Source organism: Zea mays, unplaced genomic scaffold, assembly GCF_902167145.1.
Source record: "Zea mays cultivar B73 unplaced genomic scaffold, Zm-B73-REFERENCE-NAM-5.0 scaffold_621, whole genome shotgun sequence".
Classification (NCBI taxonomy): Eukaryota; Viridiplantae; Streptophyta; class Magnoliopsida; order Poales; family Poaceae; genus Zea; species Zea mays.
In genome coordinates, this window is record NW_023367280.1 from 1 (window position 1) to 22,235 (window position 22,235).

Here is a 22,235-nt window from a genome sequence, read left to right on the forward strand (position 1 = left end):
TTGCTAGCCATATGTTTAGGAGGCTTTTTTCTCCAGGTACTGGTACTAAGCCGCTTTGCCATCTCTTCATCTTCATCTGCAAAGAATTCTCGACGTGAAAACACAGAGACAAAGGCCTGATCTTTGAATAGGAAAAAGAATGGATCCGAAGGTCCCAAATCAATTGGCTTATTCGAAAAAAGCCTTCTTCTTTGAAAGATATATCTCGTGTCTGGTACTGCATTGTTCCACTCTGCAAGAAGTCCGAATCAGTCTCTTGCACCTCCCCCTTTTTATGATAAATATACCAGAAATAATTCGAATAAATAGCAGTCTCTGACAACTCATCCTCTTTAATCTGCTTGGACCCGCTCCAATACCCATAGGAAAATCCCCAGTCATATTCAGCGTACCTGTCCCTGCAATCAAATAGATTGTCCCAAGGGCCCCATATTCTAGGAGCCCAAGTTATGCTATTGAAAATTCGTTCCTCTAGCAGTTCCGGTTTGACCATTCCGTTCCCTTTTTCAAACTCCACTTCTTTTCATATAGCATCCCTAATCAAAGAGAGAACAATATCCATTTCAAAACATTTCTAACGGATTCCTTGGTTCGGACCGACGAAGTAATGGCACTCGATTATTATCAACCCGACTGCAATCTTTTTCTGTCGGTAAGGATTGCACCAGAGCACCTTCTACTTCTAATAGGCCATGAACTATAGATAGAGAAGAATCATTCTGAGCGAGTCCATAAGAAGCGACCCACTTTTTCATCGGTTCCGGGGGAAGACCAAAGATCTTGCGCGACCGGTCCGCCAGAAAAACTCAAAAGAGAAAGAAGTCTCGTTAATCTCTTCATGCTCGTTCCAAGTTCGAAGTACCGTTTGGCCAAAGAAAAAGCCGCTTCCTGACACGATTGCCTCTTTATATAGATAGATATAGGATCTATGGGGTTATTACTTAGAAGTCTATTTTGTACAAGATCCCCTCCTATCTGATAGAAAAGGGTCCCATGATCCCGAGCCGGTCTTATCTTGGCTCGCAAACCCCAAGTTTGTCTATGAAGAGCTAATCTAATTGTATTAGTTTCTATAATGGATTTCTTATGTGGAATACTAATGGATAGGGCCTCGTTGCTAAGTGCTACAAGATCTAGTGCACTGGAACTCGTGGTTATGGACCCGAATCCTTTAGTATGGAACATTGTCTTTTCCAAGTAAAAACCCCTAGTATATGAAAGAATGAAAAGGTGCTTTCGTTCTTGTGGAATAAGAAGCCCTCGTACCTTAATGAAAGGAAAATAGGAATTTTTCGTTAGGTATTTGACCAAATAGGATTGTCCAGTTCCTATAGAACCTATCACTAAAATACCCGATAGGGCTAAGCGGAACGAAAAGGGTTTTCCATGAGATGGTAAATGAAAACGATTAGCCCCACACGAGGTTTGGGAATAAGTGATTGTCTGATAATGAGCAAGGAATATACGTCTTTCTGCTAAAGAGAATCTATTAAACTCATAATTCATTAGATCCTTGTTAGCAATGTCAACTAGGTATCATAAGTAAATGGATCTCGGTTGTTCAATCCTTTGATAACCAAGGTCATTCTTTGCTAAAGAGAAATGATCACTATGGGTCAGACTCAATAGAATTGGATCCATTCCAAATAGCGAGAATTAGGATTCTTGATCCCTCTCAGTCTCTCTTTCAATTCGAGGATCCGGAGAGGTGTTTTCATAGTCATCTCCGAATATTTGCCATCTCCGAATATTTTCGATTTCATTTTTCTATGATATGTCTTTCTATATGAAAATTGGTTATTTACGATGTACGATGATCCCTGTTAAGCATCCATGGCTGAATGGTTAAAGCGCCCAACTCATAATTGGTAAATTTGCGGGTTCAATTCCTGCTGGATGCACGCGAACGGGAACGGTCTATTGGAATTGGCTCTCTATCCATGGAATCTCATCCATCATCCATACATAACGAATTGGTATGGTATATTCATACCATAACATAAGAACAATAAGAACTCGAATTCTTATCGATACTGGAACTCAGAGCATAGGGGGGAAAGTCGATTTATGGATGGAATCAAATACGCAGTATTTACAGAAAAGAGTCTTCGTTTATTGGGAAAGAATCAATATACTTTTAATGTCGAATCGGGATTCACTAAGACAGAAATAAAGCATTGGGTCGAACTCTTCTTTGGTGTTAAGGTAGTAGCTGTGAATAGCCATCGACTACCCGGAAAGGGTAGAAGAATGGGACCTATTCTGGGACATACAATGCATTACAGACGTATGATCATTACCCTTCAACCGGGTTATTCTATTCCACTTCTAGATAGAGAAACGAACTAAAGGAGAATACTTAATAATACGGCGAAACATTTATACAAAACACCTATCCCGAGCACACGCAAGGGAACCGTAGACAGGCAAGTGAAATCCAATCCACGAAATAAATTGATCCATGGACGGCACCGTTGTGGTAAAGGTCGTAATGCCAGAGGAATCATTACCGCAAGGCATAGAGGGGGAGGTCATAAGCGCCTATACCGTAAAATCGATTTTCGACGGAATCAAAAAGACATATCTGGTAGAATCATAACCATAGAATACGACCCTAATCGAAATGCATACATTTGTCTCATACACTATGGGGATGGTGAGAAGAGATATATTTTACATCCCAGAGGGGCTATAATTGGAGATACTATTGTTTCTGGTACAAAAGTTCCTATATCAATGGGAAATGCCCTACCTTTGAGTGCGGTTTGAACTATTGATTTACGTAATTGGAAGTAACCAATTAGGTTTACGACGAAACCTAGAAATCGATCACTGATCCAATTTGACTACCTCTACGGGATAGACCTCAACAGAAAACTGTTGAGTAACGGCAGCAAGTGATTGAGTTCAGTAGTTCCTCATAGAAAATTATTGACTCTAGAGATATGGTAATATGGAGAAGACAAAATTGTTTGAAGCACGCACAGAACCGGAAGCGCCCCTTGTTTCAAAGAGAGGAGGACGGGTTATTCACATTTAATTTGATGGTCAGAGGCGAATTGAAAGTTAAGCAGTGGTAATTAAGACCCCCGGGTGAAAATAGGGATGTCTCCTACGTTACCCATAATATGTGGAAGTATCGACGTAATTTCATAGAGTCATTCGATCTGAATGCTACATGAAGAACATAAGCCAGATGACGGAACGCGGAGACCTAGGATGTAGAAGATCATAACATGAGCGATTCGGCGGATTTGGATTCCTTTTCTATATATCCACTCATGTGGTACTTCATCATACGATTCATATAAGATCCATCTGTCTAGAGATCGTCATATACATCTAGAAAGCCGTATGCTTTGGAAGAAGCTTGTACAGTTTGGGAAGGGGTTTTTTGAGAAAAAAGAAGAATCTACTTCAACCGATATGCCCTTAGGCACGGCCATACATAACATAGAAATCACACGTGGAAGGGGTGGGCAATTAGCTAGAGCAGCAGGTGCTGTAGCGAAACTGATTGCAAAAGAGGGTAAATTGGCCACTTTAAGATTACCATCTGGGGAGGTCCGTTTGGTATCCCAAAACTGCTTAGCAACAGTCGGACAAGTGGGTAATGTTGGGGTGAACCAAAAAAGTTTGGGTAGAGCCGGATCTAAGTGTTGGCTAGGTAAACGCCCCGTAGTAAGAGGGGTAGTTATGAACCCTGTGGACCACCCCCATGGGGGTGGTGAAGGGAAAGCCCCCATTGGTAGAAAAAAACCCACAACCCCTTGGGGTTATCCTGCGCTTGGAAGAAGAACTAGGAAAAGGAAAAAATATAGTGATAGTTTTATTCTTCGTCGCCGTAAGTAAATACGTAACTAGGAATATGGAAAATTGCATTTTTGGAATTTGCAATAATGCGATGGGCGAACGACGGGAATTGAACCCGCGCATGGTGGATTCACAATCCACTGCCTTGATCCACTTGGCTACATCCGCCCCTTATCCAGCTAAAGGATTTTCTCTTTTTTCCATTCATTATTATTCTATTTATTCTGACCTCCATACCTCGATCGAGATAGTGGACATAGGATGCCACTCTTTAAAATGAAAAAAAGGAGTAATCAGCTGTGACACGAAAAAAAACGAATCCTTTTGTAGCTCGTCATTTATTGGCAAAAATCGAAAAGGTCAATATGAAGGAGGAGAAAGAAATAATAGTAACGTGGTCCCGGGCATCTAGCATTCTACCCGCAATGGTTGGCCATACAATCGCGATTCATAATGGAAAAGAACATATACCTATTTACATAACAAATCCTATGGTAGGTCGCAAATTGGGGGAATTCGTGCCTACTCGGCATTTCACGAGTTATGAAAGTACAAGAAAGGATACTAAATCTCGTCGTTAATTGAATTCAGAATAGAAAGATTCAGAATAAACAAAGAAATACCCAATATCCTGTTGGAACAAGATATTGGGTATTTCCGGCTTTCCTTCCTTCAAAAATTCCTATATGTTTAGGAGAAAAACCTTATCCATTAAGGTAAGGAACTTCAAGAGCAGCTAGGTCTAGAGGGAAGTTGTGAGCATTACGTTCGTGCATTACCTCCATACCAAGATTAGCACGGTTGATGATATCAGCCCAAGTATTAATAACGCGACCTTGGCTATCAACTACAGATTGGTTGAAATTGAAACCATTTAGGTTGAATGCCATAGTACTAATACCTAAAGCAGTGAACCAGATCCCTACTACAGGCCAAGCAGCCAAGAAGAAGTGTAAAGAACGAGAATTGTTGAAACTAGCATATTGGAAGATTAATCGACCAAAATAACCGTGAGCAGCCACAATATTATAAGTCTCTTCTTCCTGACCAAATTTGTAACCCTCATTAGCAGACTCATTTTCAGTGGTTTCCCTGATCAAACTAGAGGTTACCAAGGAACCATGCATAGCACTGAATAGGGAACCGCCGAATACACCAGCTACACCTAACATGTGAAATGGATGCATAAGGATGTTGTGCTCTGCCTGGAATACAATCATAAAGTTGAAAGTACCAGATATTCCTAAAGGCATACCATCAGAGAAACTTCCTTGACCAATAGGGTAAATCAAGAAAACAGCAGTAGCAGCTGCAACAGGAGCTGAATATGCAACAGCAATCCAAGGGCGCATACCCAGACGGAAACTAAGTTCCCACTCACGACCCATATAACAAGCTACACCAAGTAAGAAGTGTAGAACAATTAGCTCATAAGGACCGCCATTGTATAACCATTCATCAACAGATGCAGCTTCCCAAATTGGGTAAAAATGCAATCCGATCGCCGCAGAAGTAGGAATAATAGCACCAGAGATAATATTGTTTCCATAAAGTAAAGAACCAGAAACAGGCTCACGAATACCATCAATATCTACTGGAGGAGCAGCGATGAAGGCGATAATAAATACGGAAGTTGCGGTCAATAAGGTAGGGATCATCAAAACACCGAACCATCCAATGTAAAGACGGTTTTCGGTGCTAGTTATCCAGTTGCAGAAGCGACCCCACAGGCTTGTACTTTCGCGTCTCTCTAAAATTGCAGTCATGGTAAGATCTTGGTTTATTCAAATTGCAAGGACTCCCAAGCACACGTATTAACTAGAAAGAAAATAGATAATAGAAGGCTTGTTATTTAACAGTATAACATAGTCTATATACCAATGTCAACCAAGCCAGCCCCAACGATTGGATTTTCGTATAACTTCATTTACCAAATCCAAAAATTTGGGAAATTAAGTTAGTAAAAATGAAAAACTCAGATTGCTCTTTTCTATTTTCCATATGGGTTGCCCGGGACTCGAACCCGGAACTAGTCGGATGGAGTAGATAATTCTTCCTTGTTACAATAGAAAAAACCCCTCCCCAAATCGTGCTTGCATTTTTCATTGCACACGACTTTCCCTATGTGGAAATAGCCAATTTCTATTCCGAAGAGGAAGTCCACTAATTTTGAGAATTTTTAATTAGTTAAAGTGATTCACCTACTATGGAACATTTCAGAATGGAAAATGTGCAAGTTTTATCTTGATATCGATCTTTTCTAGTTTATTAATTTTGTCTAATGATTAATTAAGAGTAAGAGGATTCACCAGGTCATTGATACGGATAATATCCAAATACCAAATACGCTCACTGTGTGATCCATGGAAAGAAAAGTGAATTGTTTTGGTGAACATCAAAGAAAAAACTTGCTCTTCTTCCGTAAAAAATTCTTCTAAAAATACCGAACCCAATCGTTGCATAAAAGTTCGTACCGTACTTTTATGTTTACGAGCTAAAGTTCTAGCACATGAAAGTCGAAGTATATATTTTAGTCGATACAAAGTCTGTTTTTTCGAAGATCCACTATGATAATGAAAAATATTTCTACATATCCGACCAAAACGATCAAGAATATCCCAATCTGATAAATCAGTCCAAACGGGTTTACTAATAGGATGCCCCGATCCAGTACAAAATTGAGCTTTTGATAAGGATCCGACAAGGGGAGTTGCAAGGACTGTGGTATCGAATTTTTTCATTCGAGTATCTATTAGAAAAGAATTCTCCAGCATTTGATTCCTTACTAACAAAGTATTTATTGGTACACTTGAAAGGTACCCCAGAAAATCGAAGCAAGAGTTTGTTAATTGGTTTAGACGAATCCTTTGTGGTTGAGTCCAAAAAGAGAAAAAATATTGCGAGAAATTGACAAGGTAAGATTTCCATTTCTTCTTCAAAAGAAGAGTGCCTTTTGATGCAAGAATTGCCTTTCCTTGATATCGAACATAATGCATAAGAGGATCCATAAAGAACCATATGGTTTTCCGAAAAAACCCCGGGTACATTACACCAAAATGTTCCATCTTCCCAGAAAAGATGATTCGTTCCAGAAAGGTTCCAGAAGATGTTAATCGTAAGCAAGAAGATTGTTTATGAAGAAACAACAAGAAAAATTCATATTCTGATACATAAGAGTTATATAGGAATCGAAATAGTCTTTTATTTTCTTTTTTCAAAAGAAAAATGGATTTCATTGAAGTAATAAAACTATTCCAATTCGAATAATAGTGGAGAAAGAATCGCAATAAATGCAAAGAGGGAACATCTTGAATCCGGTATTCAAGGAGTTGAACCAGGATTTCTAAATGGATAGGATAGGGTATTTTTATATGTGATAGATAATGTAAATGCAAAAATTTGTCTTCTAAAAAGGGAAATATTGAATGAATAGATTGTAAATTTTGAAAATTTGGTATTTCTTTTTCTTCCGGACAAGATAGTTGCCCTAGCGAGAGTGGGATTTCTACAACGATCGCAAACCCCTCAGATAGAATCTGAGAATAAAACTCAGAATAAAAATAATTACGGTGATCCAACAATCGATCTTGGTTAGGATAATTAACCGAATTAATTAAAAAATTCTGCTGATACATTCGAATAATTAAACGTTTCACAAGTAGTGAACTAAATTTCTTGTTATTACAACCAAAAATTTCCACGGGTTCGGAACCATTTAATCCATAATCATGAGCAAATGCATAAATATATTCCTGAAAGAGAAGTGGGTAGACGAAGTAGTGTTGACGAGATTTCTGTTTTTCTGAATACCCTTCGAATTTTTCCATTTGTATTTCTACTTGAAATAGAGAAAAAAAGCATTTCTCGGTTTATCAAATGATGATACATAGTGCAATATGGTCAGAACAAGGTGTTGCATAATACAAACCCAGGAAAGAAAGGGAGTCTAATCCATAGAACTTTTTCCACTCCTTTTCTATCTAATTAGTTTATGTTTGTTCTAATTATAAAACAAACAAGAACAAATCTTTTATTTTTGCAGGCCAATCGCTCTTTTGACTTTGGAATACAGTCTCTTTATCAATATACTGTTTCTTTTACACATTCAATTCATAACATCTCTTTTCAATCCATAATCAAGAATAATTAGGATTTCTAAAAAAAAAAAGTAAAGGGTCCATTCATAGGAAAACCTAACCTTTCCCCACATTAGGCACTAATCTATTTTTAACGTCTAATTAGATCGGGGAATCCTTCCAATTAACCAATTAAGAAGTTAAGCTCGTTGCTTTTTTTTTTTTTACCAGAATTAGAGCCAGGCTCTATCCATTTATTCACTAGACCCAGAAAATCAGAATTTTTTTTATTAAAAAAAAAAAAAGAAATTGATTTTATTACGACATGCTATTTTTTCCATTCATTACCTTTGAGGATCAGTCGTGGTCTTCTAGACTCTACCAAGAGTCTGGACGAATTTGTTGCTTCATCCAAATGTGTAAAAGATCATAGCCGCACTTAAAAGCCGAGTACTCTACCATTGAGTTAGCAACCCGGATAAAATAGGATCTCTTAGATACGATCAAAATCTAAAAATCGATGAAATTATACCACATTGAATTAGCAAGACATCAAAAGAAAGATTTTCTAATCCATTAAAAACACTCAAATACAAAAATGAACAGATCCGGTTAAATTTCACTAAGGCTAAGGGTAAAAAAAAAAAGCAGCCCCAATCACAATGGCAAAATTGTGATTTTTTTGGCAATTTAAAGAAGTAAAATAATCTTGTATGTGTATGAGAGTACATGCAAGAGGGGCAACCCTATCATTTGAATGAAGTGTAGACAGAAATACCTAATATGGAGTGACAATAAAGAGACCCATCTATCTACAAATTCTATTTGTTCAATAGACCTTTGTCAATGCAAATACAATGTAATTAGATATAAAAAGGAAATAAAATAGGGACTTTTGTTGGATTGGCACGACATAAATGCAGCAAAAAAAAAATAGGACTAAGAAAGAGGCAAATTGTGTCTAAATAATTAAGGGGTACTAAGGACCCTCTCCTACTTTTTTATTCATTTAGTTCTTCAATTAACTCAAAGTTCTTTCTTTATCTTTAAAGAATTCTGCCTTCCTTAAAATATCATAAACTGTTCTTGTAGGTTGAGCACCCTTTTCAAGGAAATAGAGAATAGCTGGAACATTTAAACAAGTTTGATTCTTTATCGGATCATAAAAACCTACTTTTCGAAGATCTCTTCCTTCTCTTCGAGATCGAACATCAATTGCAACGATTCGATAGATAGCTTATTGGGATAGATGTAGATAAACAACCCCCCCCTAGAAACGTATAGGAGGTTTTCTCCTCATACGGCTCGAGAAAATGATTCGAATTTCTGTCTATAATGCAATCTGTCTATAATGCAAATAGATAGAAATTCGATTATGACTTGCATTAATTTCCTTAAAGAAAAGAAAAAACAAATTTCATTTATACTCATGACTCAAGTTGGCTAATTTTTACTGACAAACTTCAAAAGAAAAACCCTTCGAAATTTTTTGAGTCGTCTCTAAACTCTTTTCTTTATCTCATCTCGAACAAATTGACTTTTATTCCTTATTCAGATCTAATTCTATTGTTGAGACGGTTGAAAATCGTGTTTACTTGTTCCGGAATCCTTTATCTTTGATTTGTGAAATCCTTGGGTTTAGACATTACTTCGGGAACTCCTATTCTTTTTTCTTTCAAAAGAGTAGCAACATACCCTTTCTTTTTTCTTATTTCCTTCGATAAAGCATTTCACTCTTCTATAGAAATCAAATATGAACAATTGATTCAGATAGACTTTTCATCAAAAAAGTTTTTCCAATCTTCCAAAATTAGACTTTTTCTTATTTTAACCTTTTGATTTCTATATTAAGGATAGACTGACAAAGTTGGCCTAATTTATTAGTTTTCACTAACCCTAGATTCTTTCCCTTGATCAAAAAGAAATTCTGTCCTCTCGAGCTCCATCGTGTACTATTTACTTTACTTACAAACAACCCAGCGAAAATTCGGTTCGGGACGAATAGAACAGACTATGTCGAGCCAAGAGCATTTTCATTACTATGGAAAATGATGGATAGGCAAATCCACAATCGATCATGTCCTTCAAGTCGCACGTTGCTTTCTACCACATCGTTTTAAACGAAGTTTTACCATAACATTCCTCTAATTTCATTGCAAAATGGTATCGAGAATTGATCCAATATGGATGGAATCATGAATAGTCATTGCTTTTGTATACTAATTCAAACCTGCTATCTATGGAGAAAATTGGATAAAAGAAATAAGTATTTATCGGGGAACACTCTGCAAAGATACAATTTATTTAAACCCATATTCTATCATATGAATGAAACATAGTTCGAAAAAGAGGAATAAAATAGTTTACTTAAGACTTATTTATTATTATTATTGAATTTCCATTTTCAACAGAGAACTCAAGATGATTAATCCTGAAATGAGAAGGATCCACTCTTTCCCAACAAATAAACTATCAACCTCAAAAAAAGTGGAATTAATTTAATGAATTAATCTATTTTTCTGTAACAAAAACAATTAACTATATAAACAAATAAGCTATGCCAATGAAAAGATTGGTCGTTTTTGAGTAGTTCTAAAATTCTCATACTTCTTCGACTCGAATAACAAAAGAAAGAACTCAAAATAAAAAATAAGAAAAGTACGATTTTTTCGAATCCATTCTATCCAACGAACAGTTCTTACCTTAACCTTACCGAAATGGATCATTCTGGATATTTAAAGAATCACAGATCGAGATCGTTTTCGCTTAACCAAAGAAAAGAAGGACGCTTCTTTTTTACTAATAATACAAGAAAACAAATAATACAACAAAAATCTATCTCTATCATAAAGGGATAGGTCTCATTTTCTATACAGTGTTTTACCTCATTAATTTTTTTTTTTTTTACTTACTTTAGTTCTTTAGTTTTGGGAAAATAAATAGGGGGTACTTCTTTTCTTTCATATTGGGTGTCAAATGGATCCTGTAAGAATTCCCACTTCATAGATACGGGGTATAAAGTTTATCCAAAAAGTTCCAATTTCAAAACACATATTCAAAACACATATGAGTAATGAGTAGTAGGGGCATATCCTGAATGTGCCTGATAGACAAAAATTTTTCATGAAAATAAAGATATTAAATTTGACTGGACTTGACACTTTATTTTTTGTTTTCTGAGAAAGAAAAAAATGCTTAGAAATGCATCTAATCTACGAGTTCATAAGAGATAATTATTCTCTTTAATAAACTTTTGTGTCGTGCAGGGCACAATACGATTCTATCTTTCGCTTCATCAGAAAAAATCTGGGACGAAAGGATTCGAACCTCCGAGTAACGGGACCAAAACCCGCTGCCTTACCACTTGGCCACGCCCCATGTCATTTCGTTTTATGAAACACTAATAAACACTATTATTTTTATATATTATTCGTCAATCCCACTTCAATTACCTAAAAAATGAGGGATATTTTCTTGCTAGGATTCTAGACATGCAGATAATATAGAATCCAAAAAATGCATTGATCATTACATGGAATTCTATTAAGATATTATATGAAAGTCGAATTTCTTCCATTCTCATTTGAGAATGCGAATACAAGGAGGTATTTTGTGTTTGGGAAAGTCCGAAGAAAAAAGGATTTGGAATCTACCTTTTCTTTTGCTTTTTCCCTTATAAAAATAACTCAATCAAAATCCAATTATCTACTCTACAAGAATGAAATGCTTGTTATGCCTAATATACTTAGTTTAACCTGTATCTGTTTTAATTCTGTTCTTTGTCCGACTAGCTTTTTCTTCGCCAAATTACCCGAAGCTTATGCCATTTTCAACCCAATCGTGGATGTTATGCCTGTCATACCTGTACTCTTTTTTCTATTAGCGTTTGTTTGGCAAGCTGCTGTAAGTTTTCGATGAAATCTTTACTATTCTGCCTGCCAAATTGAATGATGTATTCATTCCAAAAAAAAAAATGGATAAGAGCCGAGAAGTCTTATATTATGAACCTTCGATTCTAAAATGAAAATTCTTCTACATTGAATGTATAGCTGCAGCAATAAATTTTGATCAGCCTTTCTACCCCCTGCGCCTACGTTGAACAGGTACCTTTAGGTACCCACACAATACCTAAACTAATTTTTGATATTGATAAGAGTGCTTATTATAAAGCAATTCTTGCAATTTTTTTAAGAATTGATTTTTGCATTTTTAGGTGTCAAAATAAAGAAAACCCATCCTAGTGGATCCGTGTGGTAAGGAAAAATGGGTAATCTATTCCTTAACAAAAAAAATTTTGGAGATTATGTAATGCTTACTCTCAAACTTTTTGTTTATACAGTAGTGATATTCTTTGTTTCCCTCTTTATCTTTGGATTCTTATCTAATGACCCAGGACGTAATCCTGGGCGTGAGGAGTAAAAATCAAAAATTTTTTGGAATTTTTTCTTATAAATTTAAATTGGATTTATTTCGTACATTTATTTATGAGAAAATCCGGGGGTCAGAATTCCTTACAATTCGAAAGTCCCAAATGATCCGAGGGGGCGGAAAGAGAGGGATTCGAACCCTCGGTACAAAAAAATTGTACAACGGATTAGCAATCCGCCGCTTTAGTCCACTCAGCCATCTCTCCCCGTTCCAAATCGAAAGGTTTTCATGATATGGCAGAGGCAAGAAATAACGATTGTCAAAAATCCTTCCTTTTTCTTTCATTTCAAAAGTGCATAAAAATTATATTGCCAATTCCATTTTAATTATATTCTTTTTTCTTAATGTTAATAAAAAAAAGAAGAAAATTCTGGTTTTTTCTTTCCAAAATTCGATATAGGCTGAAAGACAATCAGATCTTTTTTCTCTTCAGCGGGCAGTTCCATATAGAATTTGTTAGAATAAAACAAGCGGGTTAAAAAAAAAAACTCTTTTTTTTTATTTATCCACAAAGCAAAAAAGGTTCTTATCAAACCCACAATAAAATGGGAAAGAAAGATAAAGTAAGTAGACCTGACCCCTTGAATAATGCCTCTATCTGCTATTCTGATATATAAATTCGATGTGGATGAAATTGGTGTATAAGCGCATTTTTGTATTTCCTTAGACTTAGATCGCGCAAGGCAAGAATTTTTCGCTATTTACGATTTCATATTCTTGTTACTAGACGTTCTATAGGAATAAGAAGAAATCGCAACTCTTTTCCGTTACACATAATAAATAAAGGGTTTCAAAAGTCAATTTTTCTTTTCAATATCTTTCTTTTTTTTTTCAGAATTCCATTTTTGTTCTTCCACCCATGCAATAGAGAGCGAATGAGAAAAGAGGGGTTTTCCCTTAAAAAATGGGCTTTGAAATAGAAATCATGGAATAATGCTGAATTCAAATGTTTATTTCTTTATTTCTTTTCTATAGTATAAGAAAAATGAATTAAATGAAATTTGTGGATTTAGCACGACCTGGGTTGTGACCCCATAGATAAAAATGCAAAATTTCTATCTTCGAGACGACTGAAAAAGGGCATTGAACGAGAAAGAAATCGTCCACAGATAATCAAACTATCGTATGCCCTGGAAGTAATATGAGGTGCTCGAAAATGGTTGAAGTAATTGAATAGGAGGATCACTATGACTATAGCCGTTGGTAGAGTTACTAAAGAAGAAAACGATCTATTTGATATTATGGACGACTGGTTACGAAGGGACCGTTTCGTTTTTGTAGGATGGTCCGGCTTATTGCTCTTTCCTTGTGCTTATTTCGCTTTAGGGGGTTGGTTTACAGGGACTACTTTTGTAACTTCTTGGTATACCCATGGATTGGCTAGTTCCTATTTGGAAGGTTGCAATTTCTTAACCGCGGCGGTTTCCACACCTGCCAATAGTTTAGCACACTCTTTGTTGCTACTATGGGGACCGGAAGCACAGGGAGATTTTACTCGTTGGTGTCAATTAGGTGGTCTTTGGACTTTTGTCGCTCTCCATGGAGCTTTTGCACTAATAGGTTTCATGCTACGTCAATTTGAACTTGCTCGGTCTGTTCAATTGCGGCCTTATAATGCAATTTCATTCTCTGGTCCAATCGCTGTTTTTGTTTCCGTATTCCTTATTTATCCACTGGGACAATCTGGTTGGTTCTTTGCGCCGAGTTTTGGCGTAGCAGCTATATTTCGGTTCATCCTTTTCTTCCAAGGATTTCATAATTGGACGTTGAACCCATTTCATATGATGGGAGTTGCCGGAGTATTAGGCGCAGCTCTGCTATGCGCTATCCACGGGGCTACCGTAGAAAACACTCTATTCGAAGATGGCGATGGTGCAAATACCTTCCGTGCTTTTAACCCAACTCAAGCTGAAGAAACTTATTCAATGGTCACTGCTAACCGCTTTTGGTCCCAAATCTTTGGTGTTGCTTTTTCCAATAAACGTTGGTTACATTTCTTTATGCTATTTGTACCCGTCACCGGTTTATGGATGAGTGCTATTGGCGTAGTTGGTCTGGCTCTGAACCTACGTGCCTATGACTTCGTTTCCCAGGAAATCCGTGCAGCGGAAGATCCTGAATTTGAGACTTTCTACACCAAAAATATTCTTTTAAACGAGGGTATTCGTGCGTGGATGGCAGCTCAGGATCAGCCTCATGAAAATCTTATATTCCCTGAGGAGGTTCTACCACGTGGAAACGCTCTTTAATGGAACTTTCGTTTTAGCTGGTCGTGACCAAGAAACCACCGGCTTTGCTTGGTGGGCTGGGAATGCCAGACTTATCAATTTGTCCGGTAAACTACTTGGAGCTCATGTAGCCCATGCCGGATTAATCGTATTCTGGGCCGGAGCAATGAACCTATTTGAAGTGGCCCATTTCGTACCAGAAAAGCCCATGTATGAACAAGGGTTGATTTTACTTCCGCACTTAGCTACTCTAGGTTGGGGAGTAGGGCCGGGGGGAGAAGTTCTAGATACTTTTCCTTACTTTGTATCCGGAGTACTTCACTTAATTTCCTCCGCAGTCTTAGGCTTCGGTGGCATTTATCACGCGCTTCTGGGACCCGAGACTCTTGAAGAATCTTTTCCATTCTTTGGTTATGTATGGAAAGATAGAAATAAAATGACTACAATTTTGGGTATTCACTTAATTTTGTTAGGTCTAGGTGCTTTTCTTCTAGTACTCAAGGCTCTTTATTTTGGCGGCGTATATGATACCTGGGCCCCCGGGGGGGGGGATGTAAGAAAAATTACCAATTTGACCCTTAGCCCCGGTGTTATATTTGGTTATTTACTAAAATCCCCTTTTGGGGGAGAAGGATGGATTGTTAGTGTGGATGATTTAGAAGATATAATTGGGGGACATGTATGGTTGGGTTCCATTTGTGTACTTGGCGGAATTTGGCATATCTTAACCAAACCCTTTGCATGGGCTCGCCGTGCATTTGTATGGTCTGGCGAAGCTTACTTGTCTTATAGTTTAGGTGCTTTATCTGTTTTTGGTTTTATCGCTTGTTGTTTTGTCTGGTTCAATAATACGGCTTATCCAAGTGAGTTTTACGGGCCCACTGGACCAGAAGCTTCTCAAGCTCAAGCATTTACTTTTCTAGTTAGAGACCAGCGTCTTGGAGCTAATGTAGGGTCTGCCCAAGGACCGACGGGTTTAGGTAAATATCTAATGCGTTCCCCAACGGGAGAGGTTATTTTTGGAGGGGAAACTATGCGTTTTTGGGACCTTCGTGCTCCGTGGTTAGAACCTCTAAGGGGCCCCAACGGTTTGGACTTGAGTAGGTTGAAAAAAGACATCCAACCTTGGCAAGAACGACGTTCAGCAGAATATATGACCCATGCTCCTTTAGGCTCTTTAAATTCCGTGGGTGGCGTAGCTACCGAGATCAATGCTGTTAATTATGTCTCCCCTAGAAGTTGGTTAGCGACCTCCCATTTTGTTCTAGGATTCTTCTTTTTTGTGGGCCATTTGTGGCATGCAGGAAGAGCCCGAGCTGCTGCAGCAGGCTTTGAAAAGGGAATTGATCGCGATTTGGAACCTGTTCTTTACATGACCCCTCTTAACTAAGATTTTTTATTTATACCTGTTCTAGTTTTTTTCTGTTCTGGCTCGGTTATTCCATCTAGCCGAGCCATTCATGCTTTTTTATGAAAGAATGATATAAGGGGGGCTGCACAAAGAAAAACATAGATAGAAAGAAGCAAATGTATTCAATATACAAAAGGAGAGAGAGGGATTCGAACCCTCGATAGTTCCTAGAACTATACCGGTTTTCAAGACCGGAGCTATCAACCACTCAGCCATCTCTCCACAGCCCAATCCCTATTTTATTCCTACAAATAGAACATAGCTATATGAAATGATCTACTAACTCATCTCAGATGCAAGTCCACTTTCAATATATCTCTGTATAAAGCGGTAAGGAAAAAGTTTTAATAAAAAGAAGAATCAATGGATTCATGATTAAACCCCTCCTACTTCTTGTATTTTCATACAATTTTGATTAAGTGAGGGATCAAATAGAAATATGTAGTCAACTTTATTTGAAGGTAGTTTGGAGGATTATAAATATGAATATTGCTTTCCAATTAGCTGTTTTTGCATTAATTGCGACTTCCTCAGTTTTAGTAATTAGTGTACCCCTTGTATTTGCTTCTCCTGATGGTTGGTCAAATAATAAAAACGTTGTATTTTCCGGTACATCATTATGGATTGGATTAGTCTTTCTGGTAGCTATTCTGAATTCTCTTATTTCTTGAATTTGTTTAGTATTTAGTAACCCGATACAAAATAAATAAAAAGAAAGGCCCTTTTTCGAAAAAATTAGGATTTTTATACACATTAAAATGCTATTTTCGTTCCGAATTATTACCTCTTCTCTTTCATTATTATGAAATTCTATTGCCATTAGAATATTGATTGATAGACAGTTAATAAAAAGAAAACTCTAATAGAAAATGAAACGGTCGACCCAGACATAGACGGTCGACCCAGACATAGACGGTCGACCCAGGTGGATATACCCTATAAAATATAGGACGTAGCAAGCGTAGTTCAATGTAGCGAGCGTAGTTCAGTGGTAAAACATCTCCTTGCCAAGGAGAAGATACGGGTTCGATTCCCGTCGCTCGCCAGCTTAATTTAGTAAGGTGCTATGATAAAAAATTCAGTCTAGTTGACTACTTAACTACTTAATATTATAGTTTATATTTAATATTATAGTTTATATTATAGTAAATTATATATATTTATTTTTAATATAGTAAATTATTATAGTAAATGACTACTTAACTACTTCTATTAAATTACTATTTAATATTAAATGAATATTAAATTAAGTAGTTGTTAGTCTAGTACTGTACCCCTTCCTATCTTATCCTTCCTTTGCACCCGACTCAAAAAAAAAGAGTGCTTCGAGGGTGCAAATCCAACTTTCTAAGAAAGTTCCCTAAACCGGGGATTCGCCGAGACAAACAAGAGACAAACGGTTTTGAAAGGGGGATAGGCTATGCTTTTCTTTCATTTTTTTTTTTTTTTTTTCTGCCTGCTAAATAAAAAAAAAGGGTTGGATATAGCCCTCTATCATATATATACAAATAGAATAGTCCATTTATACGGACTGCTAAGTGCGGAGACGGGAATCGAACCCGTGACCTCAAGGTTATGAGCCTCGTGAGCTACCAAACTGCTCTACTCCGCTCTGTAGGGCCGAAAACTGGTGGACGAAAGAAAAAGGTGGAATACAAGTCTCTACCATGTCTAGACAAACAAATGGAATAGTCTTTTTATACAGAATGGAGCGGGTAGCGGGAATCGAACCCGCATCGTTAGCTTGGAAGGCTAGGGGTTATAGTCGACGTTGGTTGATTATTTTTGACGTCTCTAATTCAAAACCGAACATGAAATTTTGATTTCATTCGGCTCCTTTATGGATATTCTCACCACTTAACATCTATGTCAGCTTTTCTGTCTGAATGGAACCAAAGCTCTCCGCTTTCTAGATGATCCCTATAGAATAGGAGATAGAAATTCTCCTAAATATCTATCTAATCTACTTACTTCGTTCCCTAATTTCATTCAAGAGATCCTGAGGAAAAGAGTTGGGTTTCCACCGAGCTGAAACAATATAATATACTGATGGTTCTAGTAAACCAAAACCATCGTTTTTTAGCTATTGGGCTTCCATTTCCTACAAAACAAAAGAAGATTTAGTTACGATTGGAAATAACCTTTTTTGTATCTTCATCCATAGATCCTTTACTCATATTTATTCAATCGGAATACTTATCGGAATACTTAATCCAATGCAAAATTATGCTTCGCGACTACGTACTCATAATCGAATTTGTATTTTAGATGCAAATTCAATTAGTCTTTGGATACTAATCGGGAGAATGTATATTCTTCCTCAATATGCTATTGAGAGGAAAAGGATTAAATCCTTTATAAGAACTAAAGTTTTCATCGGAATATGAATATAAAAAAACTTAAGGATGCCTTAAGTATATCATTTCAAATTCAGTTATTAATAGAACGAATCACACTTTTACCACTAAACTATACCCGCTACATGTAGATTATGATACCAATGCTACCCTTTGTCAAGGGTAGCCATTCGAGAAGGAGGCTAATTCCACCTTATCGAATCAAAGGAGAAAGTTCATGGCGGTGGGCGGTTGGTACTTCAATCGCGGACCTTTACTTTAGGATTTAGATAGCCCCTCTCTAGTCTGTAAAATACATCTCTTCTTACCATACCAATAGCGTATGAACCAAATGTATGCATTTCGATTAGGATCTATTCTACGGTTATGACTACAAGGATCATTATTTGTGAGGACGTAAATGTGCCAGACTGTTGTAAGGAATCGTTTAATTATTCCTACAATATATACTAAGAGATATAAAGGCAGTACAGTCCCCATAAATCCCTTTCTTCCTTTTCTTTTTTGTTCAGAATTGAACAAAGAAATTGCGAAAGATGTTTTCTTCCTCCACGTATCATGAAGTGCGAGCCATAGGGAAGGAGTGAGATGACTTTCCAAAATTTTTCATAGACTTCGTCTATCGCTTGAGAGAAGCAACAAAGAGTAATAACTTAAAAAGAAAAGCAGATACGAATCGCTGGTTAGTCGATCCTCTCCATTTCCTAATTTCCTCTCTTCTTTTCCGCTCAATTCTAGTTTATTAGATTCTTGTTTAAAAGAATCAAAGAAGATGAATAGAACTAAGAACACATAAAAAAGAGCATAGAGAACCATTACCAAACGTTCCTCCTAAGAATCATATTGGGTATCTATCCCCTTCCTTTTAACCCTAGGATCGAAAATCTAGAATCCTCCCTTTTCCTAGTGTTCGGAAACGGAAAACCCTGAACCTGGAGGAGTTAGGTATGTAGGATATGCTTTTTATTTTTTGTTGGACAGGCAGTAGTATAATTTTGATACTCTGCAGTATAAATTCGACTCCCAACCCTTTTTTTTAGAATAAAATTGTTGATAAAACTCCAACATAGTTTGTTCCAAATCCACTATAATCCTTGTAGAATAGTCAAGTACCCCATTTCCAAGGGGTACCTGTTGAAAATCGTTTCAACAAATCCGTCCAAAACTTTTTAAGAAAAATGAAAAAGTTTTGAACTCGAAAGTTTTTCCAAAAGATGCCTGCTAAAAATTGTTTCAATCTCTCACCAAAACAGATAAGAAGTATATCACTGAAAATTACTATCCAGCCATAGGGGTATATGAAGAGCGCAAATTCCTTTATACCCCACCCAATTAGAATTAGGGGAAATAAAACATAAATGGAGAAAGTTCTCATCATAAGATCAGCCAATAGAAGAAAAAAGTCCCTAATTCTGCAGAACATTCTGAGCACGTGAAAAGTGAATAGCCTAAAGATAAAAAAAAAGTTTATCATTTTTTTAACAGCAGTTCTTATTGCCCCTTTGGCCTTTTTGGCCCATTGTTGTATCCGATTCAACAATTGATACATATTTGTTCTCTTCTTAACAAAAAAAATGGAACTTCCGGACTTTGGTTTGGTGAGTCGTACGAGATCGTGTTTACATACCTATGAACTTAGCCTCTTCAAGTGTATCCGATATATATAATAATTTTTGGGTGTGTCAATTCTCTGTTCATGTATTTTATTATACATGATATGTATATGTATTTATTTATATAATAATAAATACCTATACTTTGTGCAAGTGATAAGAGATAATATGAAAGATTTTCTTATTTTTCTTAATTTTCTCAAGATTTTAAACCTCGCCATAAATAAACTTCGATATCTCGATCTCGATATATAGAAAAGAAAATCTCTACATATCTCTATATATACATATATTATGTACATTAATATATACATGTAATATGTACATTATGCAGTAGACCCATAATGGTAAATGAAAGTGGCTAATTATTGAATAAAAAGCCCTTTTAACTCAGTGGTAGAGTAATGCCATGGTAAGGCATAAGTCATCGGTTCAAATCCGATAAAGGGCTTTTCGCTTAGTGGTAGAATAATGCCTTGGTAAGACAGAAGTCATCGGTTCGAATCCGATAAAGTACTTTTCTACTAAATTCATTCATTTCTTTTTTGAAAATGTCCCCATTTTTTTTTTTTTTGCAATTTTATGACTTAGTTTAGTGCGAGATGCCCACATTTTTGGTCTGAACACTAAACGAAGCACAGAGTTAAAATTACAAAAAAAAATGAAATTGGACTCTTTTTCCTGTTATAGCAATCAATACCTGTACTGAACTAATTTAGATTCCTTTTTATTAGTCTATTCGTATTCTATACCCTTTAAACGAATTTCCTTAACCTTAAAAAGCTTAAAAAGTAGGGGATGATCCGTGAATTAACCTAACCATCAACTAAAAAAAATCCTATGAAAGCATAACAGAAAAGTAGTAAAGACTCTTTTCTTTGATCTAGTTCGAAGAGTATATTGACAATTCCAAAAAACTGCTCATACTATCATTATAGTATAATGACGAGTGGTTGTATATGGTGCTATCGTCTAGTGATGCCCCCATCGTCTAGTGGTTCAGGACATCTCTCTTTCAAGGAGGCAGCGGGGATTCGACTTCCCCTGGGGGTAGGGAGTATTATAAAAAGAGGTTAATCATAGATTATCAAAAAGCCTAGAAAAAATTCTTCCTGGGTCGATGCCCGAGCGGTTAATGGGGACGGACTGTAAATTCGTTGACGATATGTCTACGCTGGTTCAAATCCAGCTCGGCCCAAAAATTTAGGGCTTCGTGAATATGAACTAAATCTATTTTTTTTATGGAAGAAAAAAGATGTATTATCTATAGAAATAAAGGATAAAGAGAAACGGGGAAATTGATTTCTAATCCGTATCTCTCTGATTCTTTGTCTTACAAAGAAAAGACAAAGAAAAGAGCTTTTCTTATGGAAAAGCGGATTATCGTTTATTTTTAGGGATAAAAAATCGCAACATACTAGTTATGCCACTCTCACTATACCCGCATAGGATATGCGGGTATGTAGTATATGATTCGTCTATTTCTTAGAGCACGACAGACGGATCGAATCTTCTATTTAAGAATAGGCATGCCATACACCCCGCAGGGATTGTAGTTCAATTGGTCAGAGCACCGCCCTGTCAAGGCGGAAGCTGCGGGTTCGAGCCCCGTCAGTCCCGAACTAGGGTTCAATGAATGGACAAATTCATCTTTTCTTTTTTCATGGAAATTTTTGATGAAAAAAGGGGGGGGGGGGACAGGAGGCAAGATCAAATATCTATGGGGCACCCTTACTTCACTTTTATTTTTTTGCATTTCTCAGTAAAAAGAGAGCAGTGCAGTATAGAATTTTTTTTGCACTACTTCCGGTTGATAAGGAAAGGCATACATATCATACGTGGATTAGTATAATTTAGGATACTACTCCATTTTTATGATGATACCACCCTCATCTTAACTTCCTATTCGACTCTTATGAAATCGAGTACCGGTATTTTACCGGAATCCATACATAAACCGTATTCGTTTATTGTTAGAGAATGAATTTCATCTAATTAGTTACTTTTTGGGGGTTAAACCGCACCCCTTCCATTTTCTAGTTCCAACTTTGTTTGTGTATATAATTGGAAAGAATCCACCTCATTCTCACTCCATTTGCCGACTCCTTTTTTTATGGATTTGCTCTCATCTTTAGACCCCAAAAAGCGTATATGGATAGTAACCTAATAAAATAAAAACCAAGCAAACGCTCTTTTTCCTAAATTTAAATATGGGATCCTTTTTATTTAAGATCCTCTTTTCTCCATCTCATTTCTACTTCTACTGCTTATTGGGATGTCTATGTGACCCATAGAAAGTTGGTCATATA

At 36.6% G+C, this 22,235-nt stretch overlaps 2 protein-coding genes and 7 non-coding genes across 9 annotated transcripts; 5 read left to right on the forward strand and 4 right to left on the reverse strand.

Moving 5' to 3' along the window:
• Window positions 1-24: 24 nt before the first annotated feature.
• On the reverse strand, window positions 25-10,255 carry LOC118475749 (photosystem II protein D1). The gene has a single exon (XM_035963956.1). The coding sequence runs from the start codon at window positions 5,577-5,579 to the stop codon at window positions 4,518-4,520; it is 1,062 nt and encodes a 353-aa protein (XP_035819849.1). The 5' UTR covers window positions 5,580-10,255; the 3' UTR covers window positions 25-4,517.
• On the forward strand, window positions 1,834-11,863 carry LOC118475751 (50S ribosomal protein L2, chloroplastic-like). The gene is made up of 3 exons (XM_035963958.1): window positions 1,834-1,868; window positions 2,352-2,758; window positions 3,410-11,863. Exons 1-3 carry the CDS (start codon window positions 1,834-1,836, stop codon window positions 3,850-3,852), a joined length of 885 nt encoding a protein of 294 aa, XP_035819851.1. The 3' UTR covers window positions 3,853-11,863.
• A 571-nt stretch (window positions 11,864-12,434) lies between these two features.
• TRNAS-GCU (transfer RNA serine (anticodon GCU)) lies at window positions 12,435-12,522 on the reverse strand. Its single transcript has one exon. It is a non-coding gene; the product is annotated as a tRNA-Ser (tRNA).
• Window positions 12,523-16,090: 3,568 nt separating this feature from the next.
• TRNAS-UGA (transfer RNA serine (anticodon UGA)) lies at window positions 16,091-16,178 on the reverse strand. The gene has a single exon. It is a non-coding gene; the product is annotated as a tRNA-Ser (tRNA).
• Window positions 16,179-16,930: 752 nt separating this feature from the next.
• On the forward strand, window positions 16,931-17,001 carry TRNAG-GCC (transfer RNA glycine (anticodon GCC)). The gene has a single exon. It is a non-coding gene; the product is annotated as a tRNA-Gly (tRNA).
• Window positions 17,002-17,494: 493 nt separating this feature from the next.
• TRNAM-CAU (transfer RNA methionine (anticodon CAU)) lies at window positions 17,495-17,568 on the reverse strand. Its single transcript has one exon. It is a non-coding gene; the product is annotated as a tRNA-Met (tRNA).
• A 2,737-nt stretch (window positions 17,569-20,305) lies between these two features.
• On the forward strand, window positions 20,306-20,377 carry TRNAT-GGU (transfer RNA threonine (anticodon GGU)). The gene has a single exon. It is a non-coding gene; the product is annotated as a tRNA-Thr (tRNA).
• Window positions 20,378-21,040: 663 nt separating this feature from the next.
• TRNAY-GUA (transfer RNA tyrosine (anticodon GUA)) lies at window positions 21,041-21,124 on the forward strand. Its single transcript has one exon. It is a non-coding gene; the product is annotated as a tRNA-Tyr (tRNA).
• Window positions 21,125-21,472: 348 nt separating this feature from the next.
• On the forward strand, window positions 21,473-21,546 carry TRNAD-GUC (transfer RNA aspartic acid (anticodon GUC)). Its single transcript has one exon. It is a non-coding gene; the product is annotated as a tRNA-Asp (tRNA).
• Window positions 21,547-22,235: the final 689 nt, after the last annotated feature.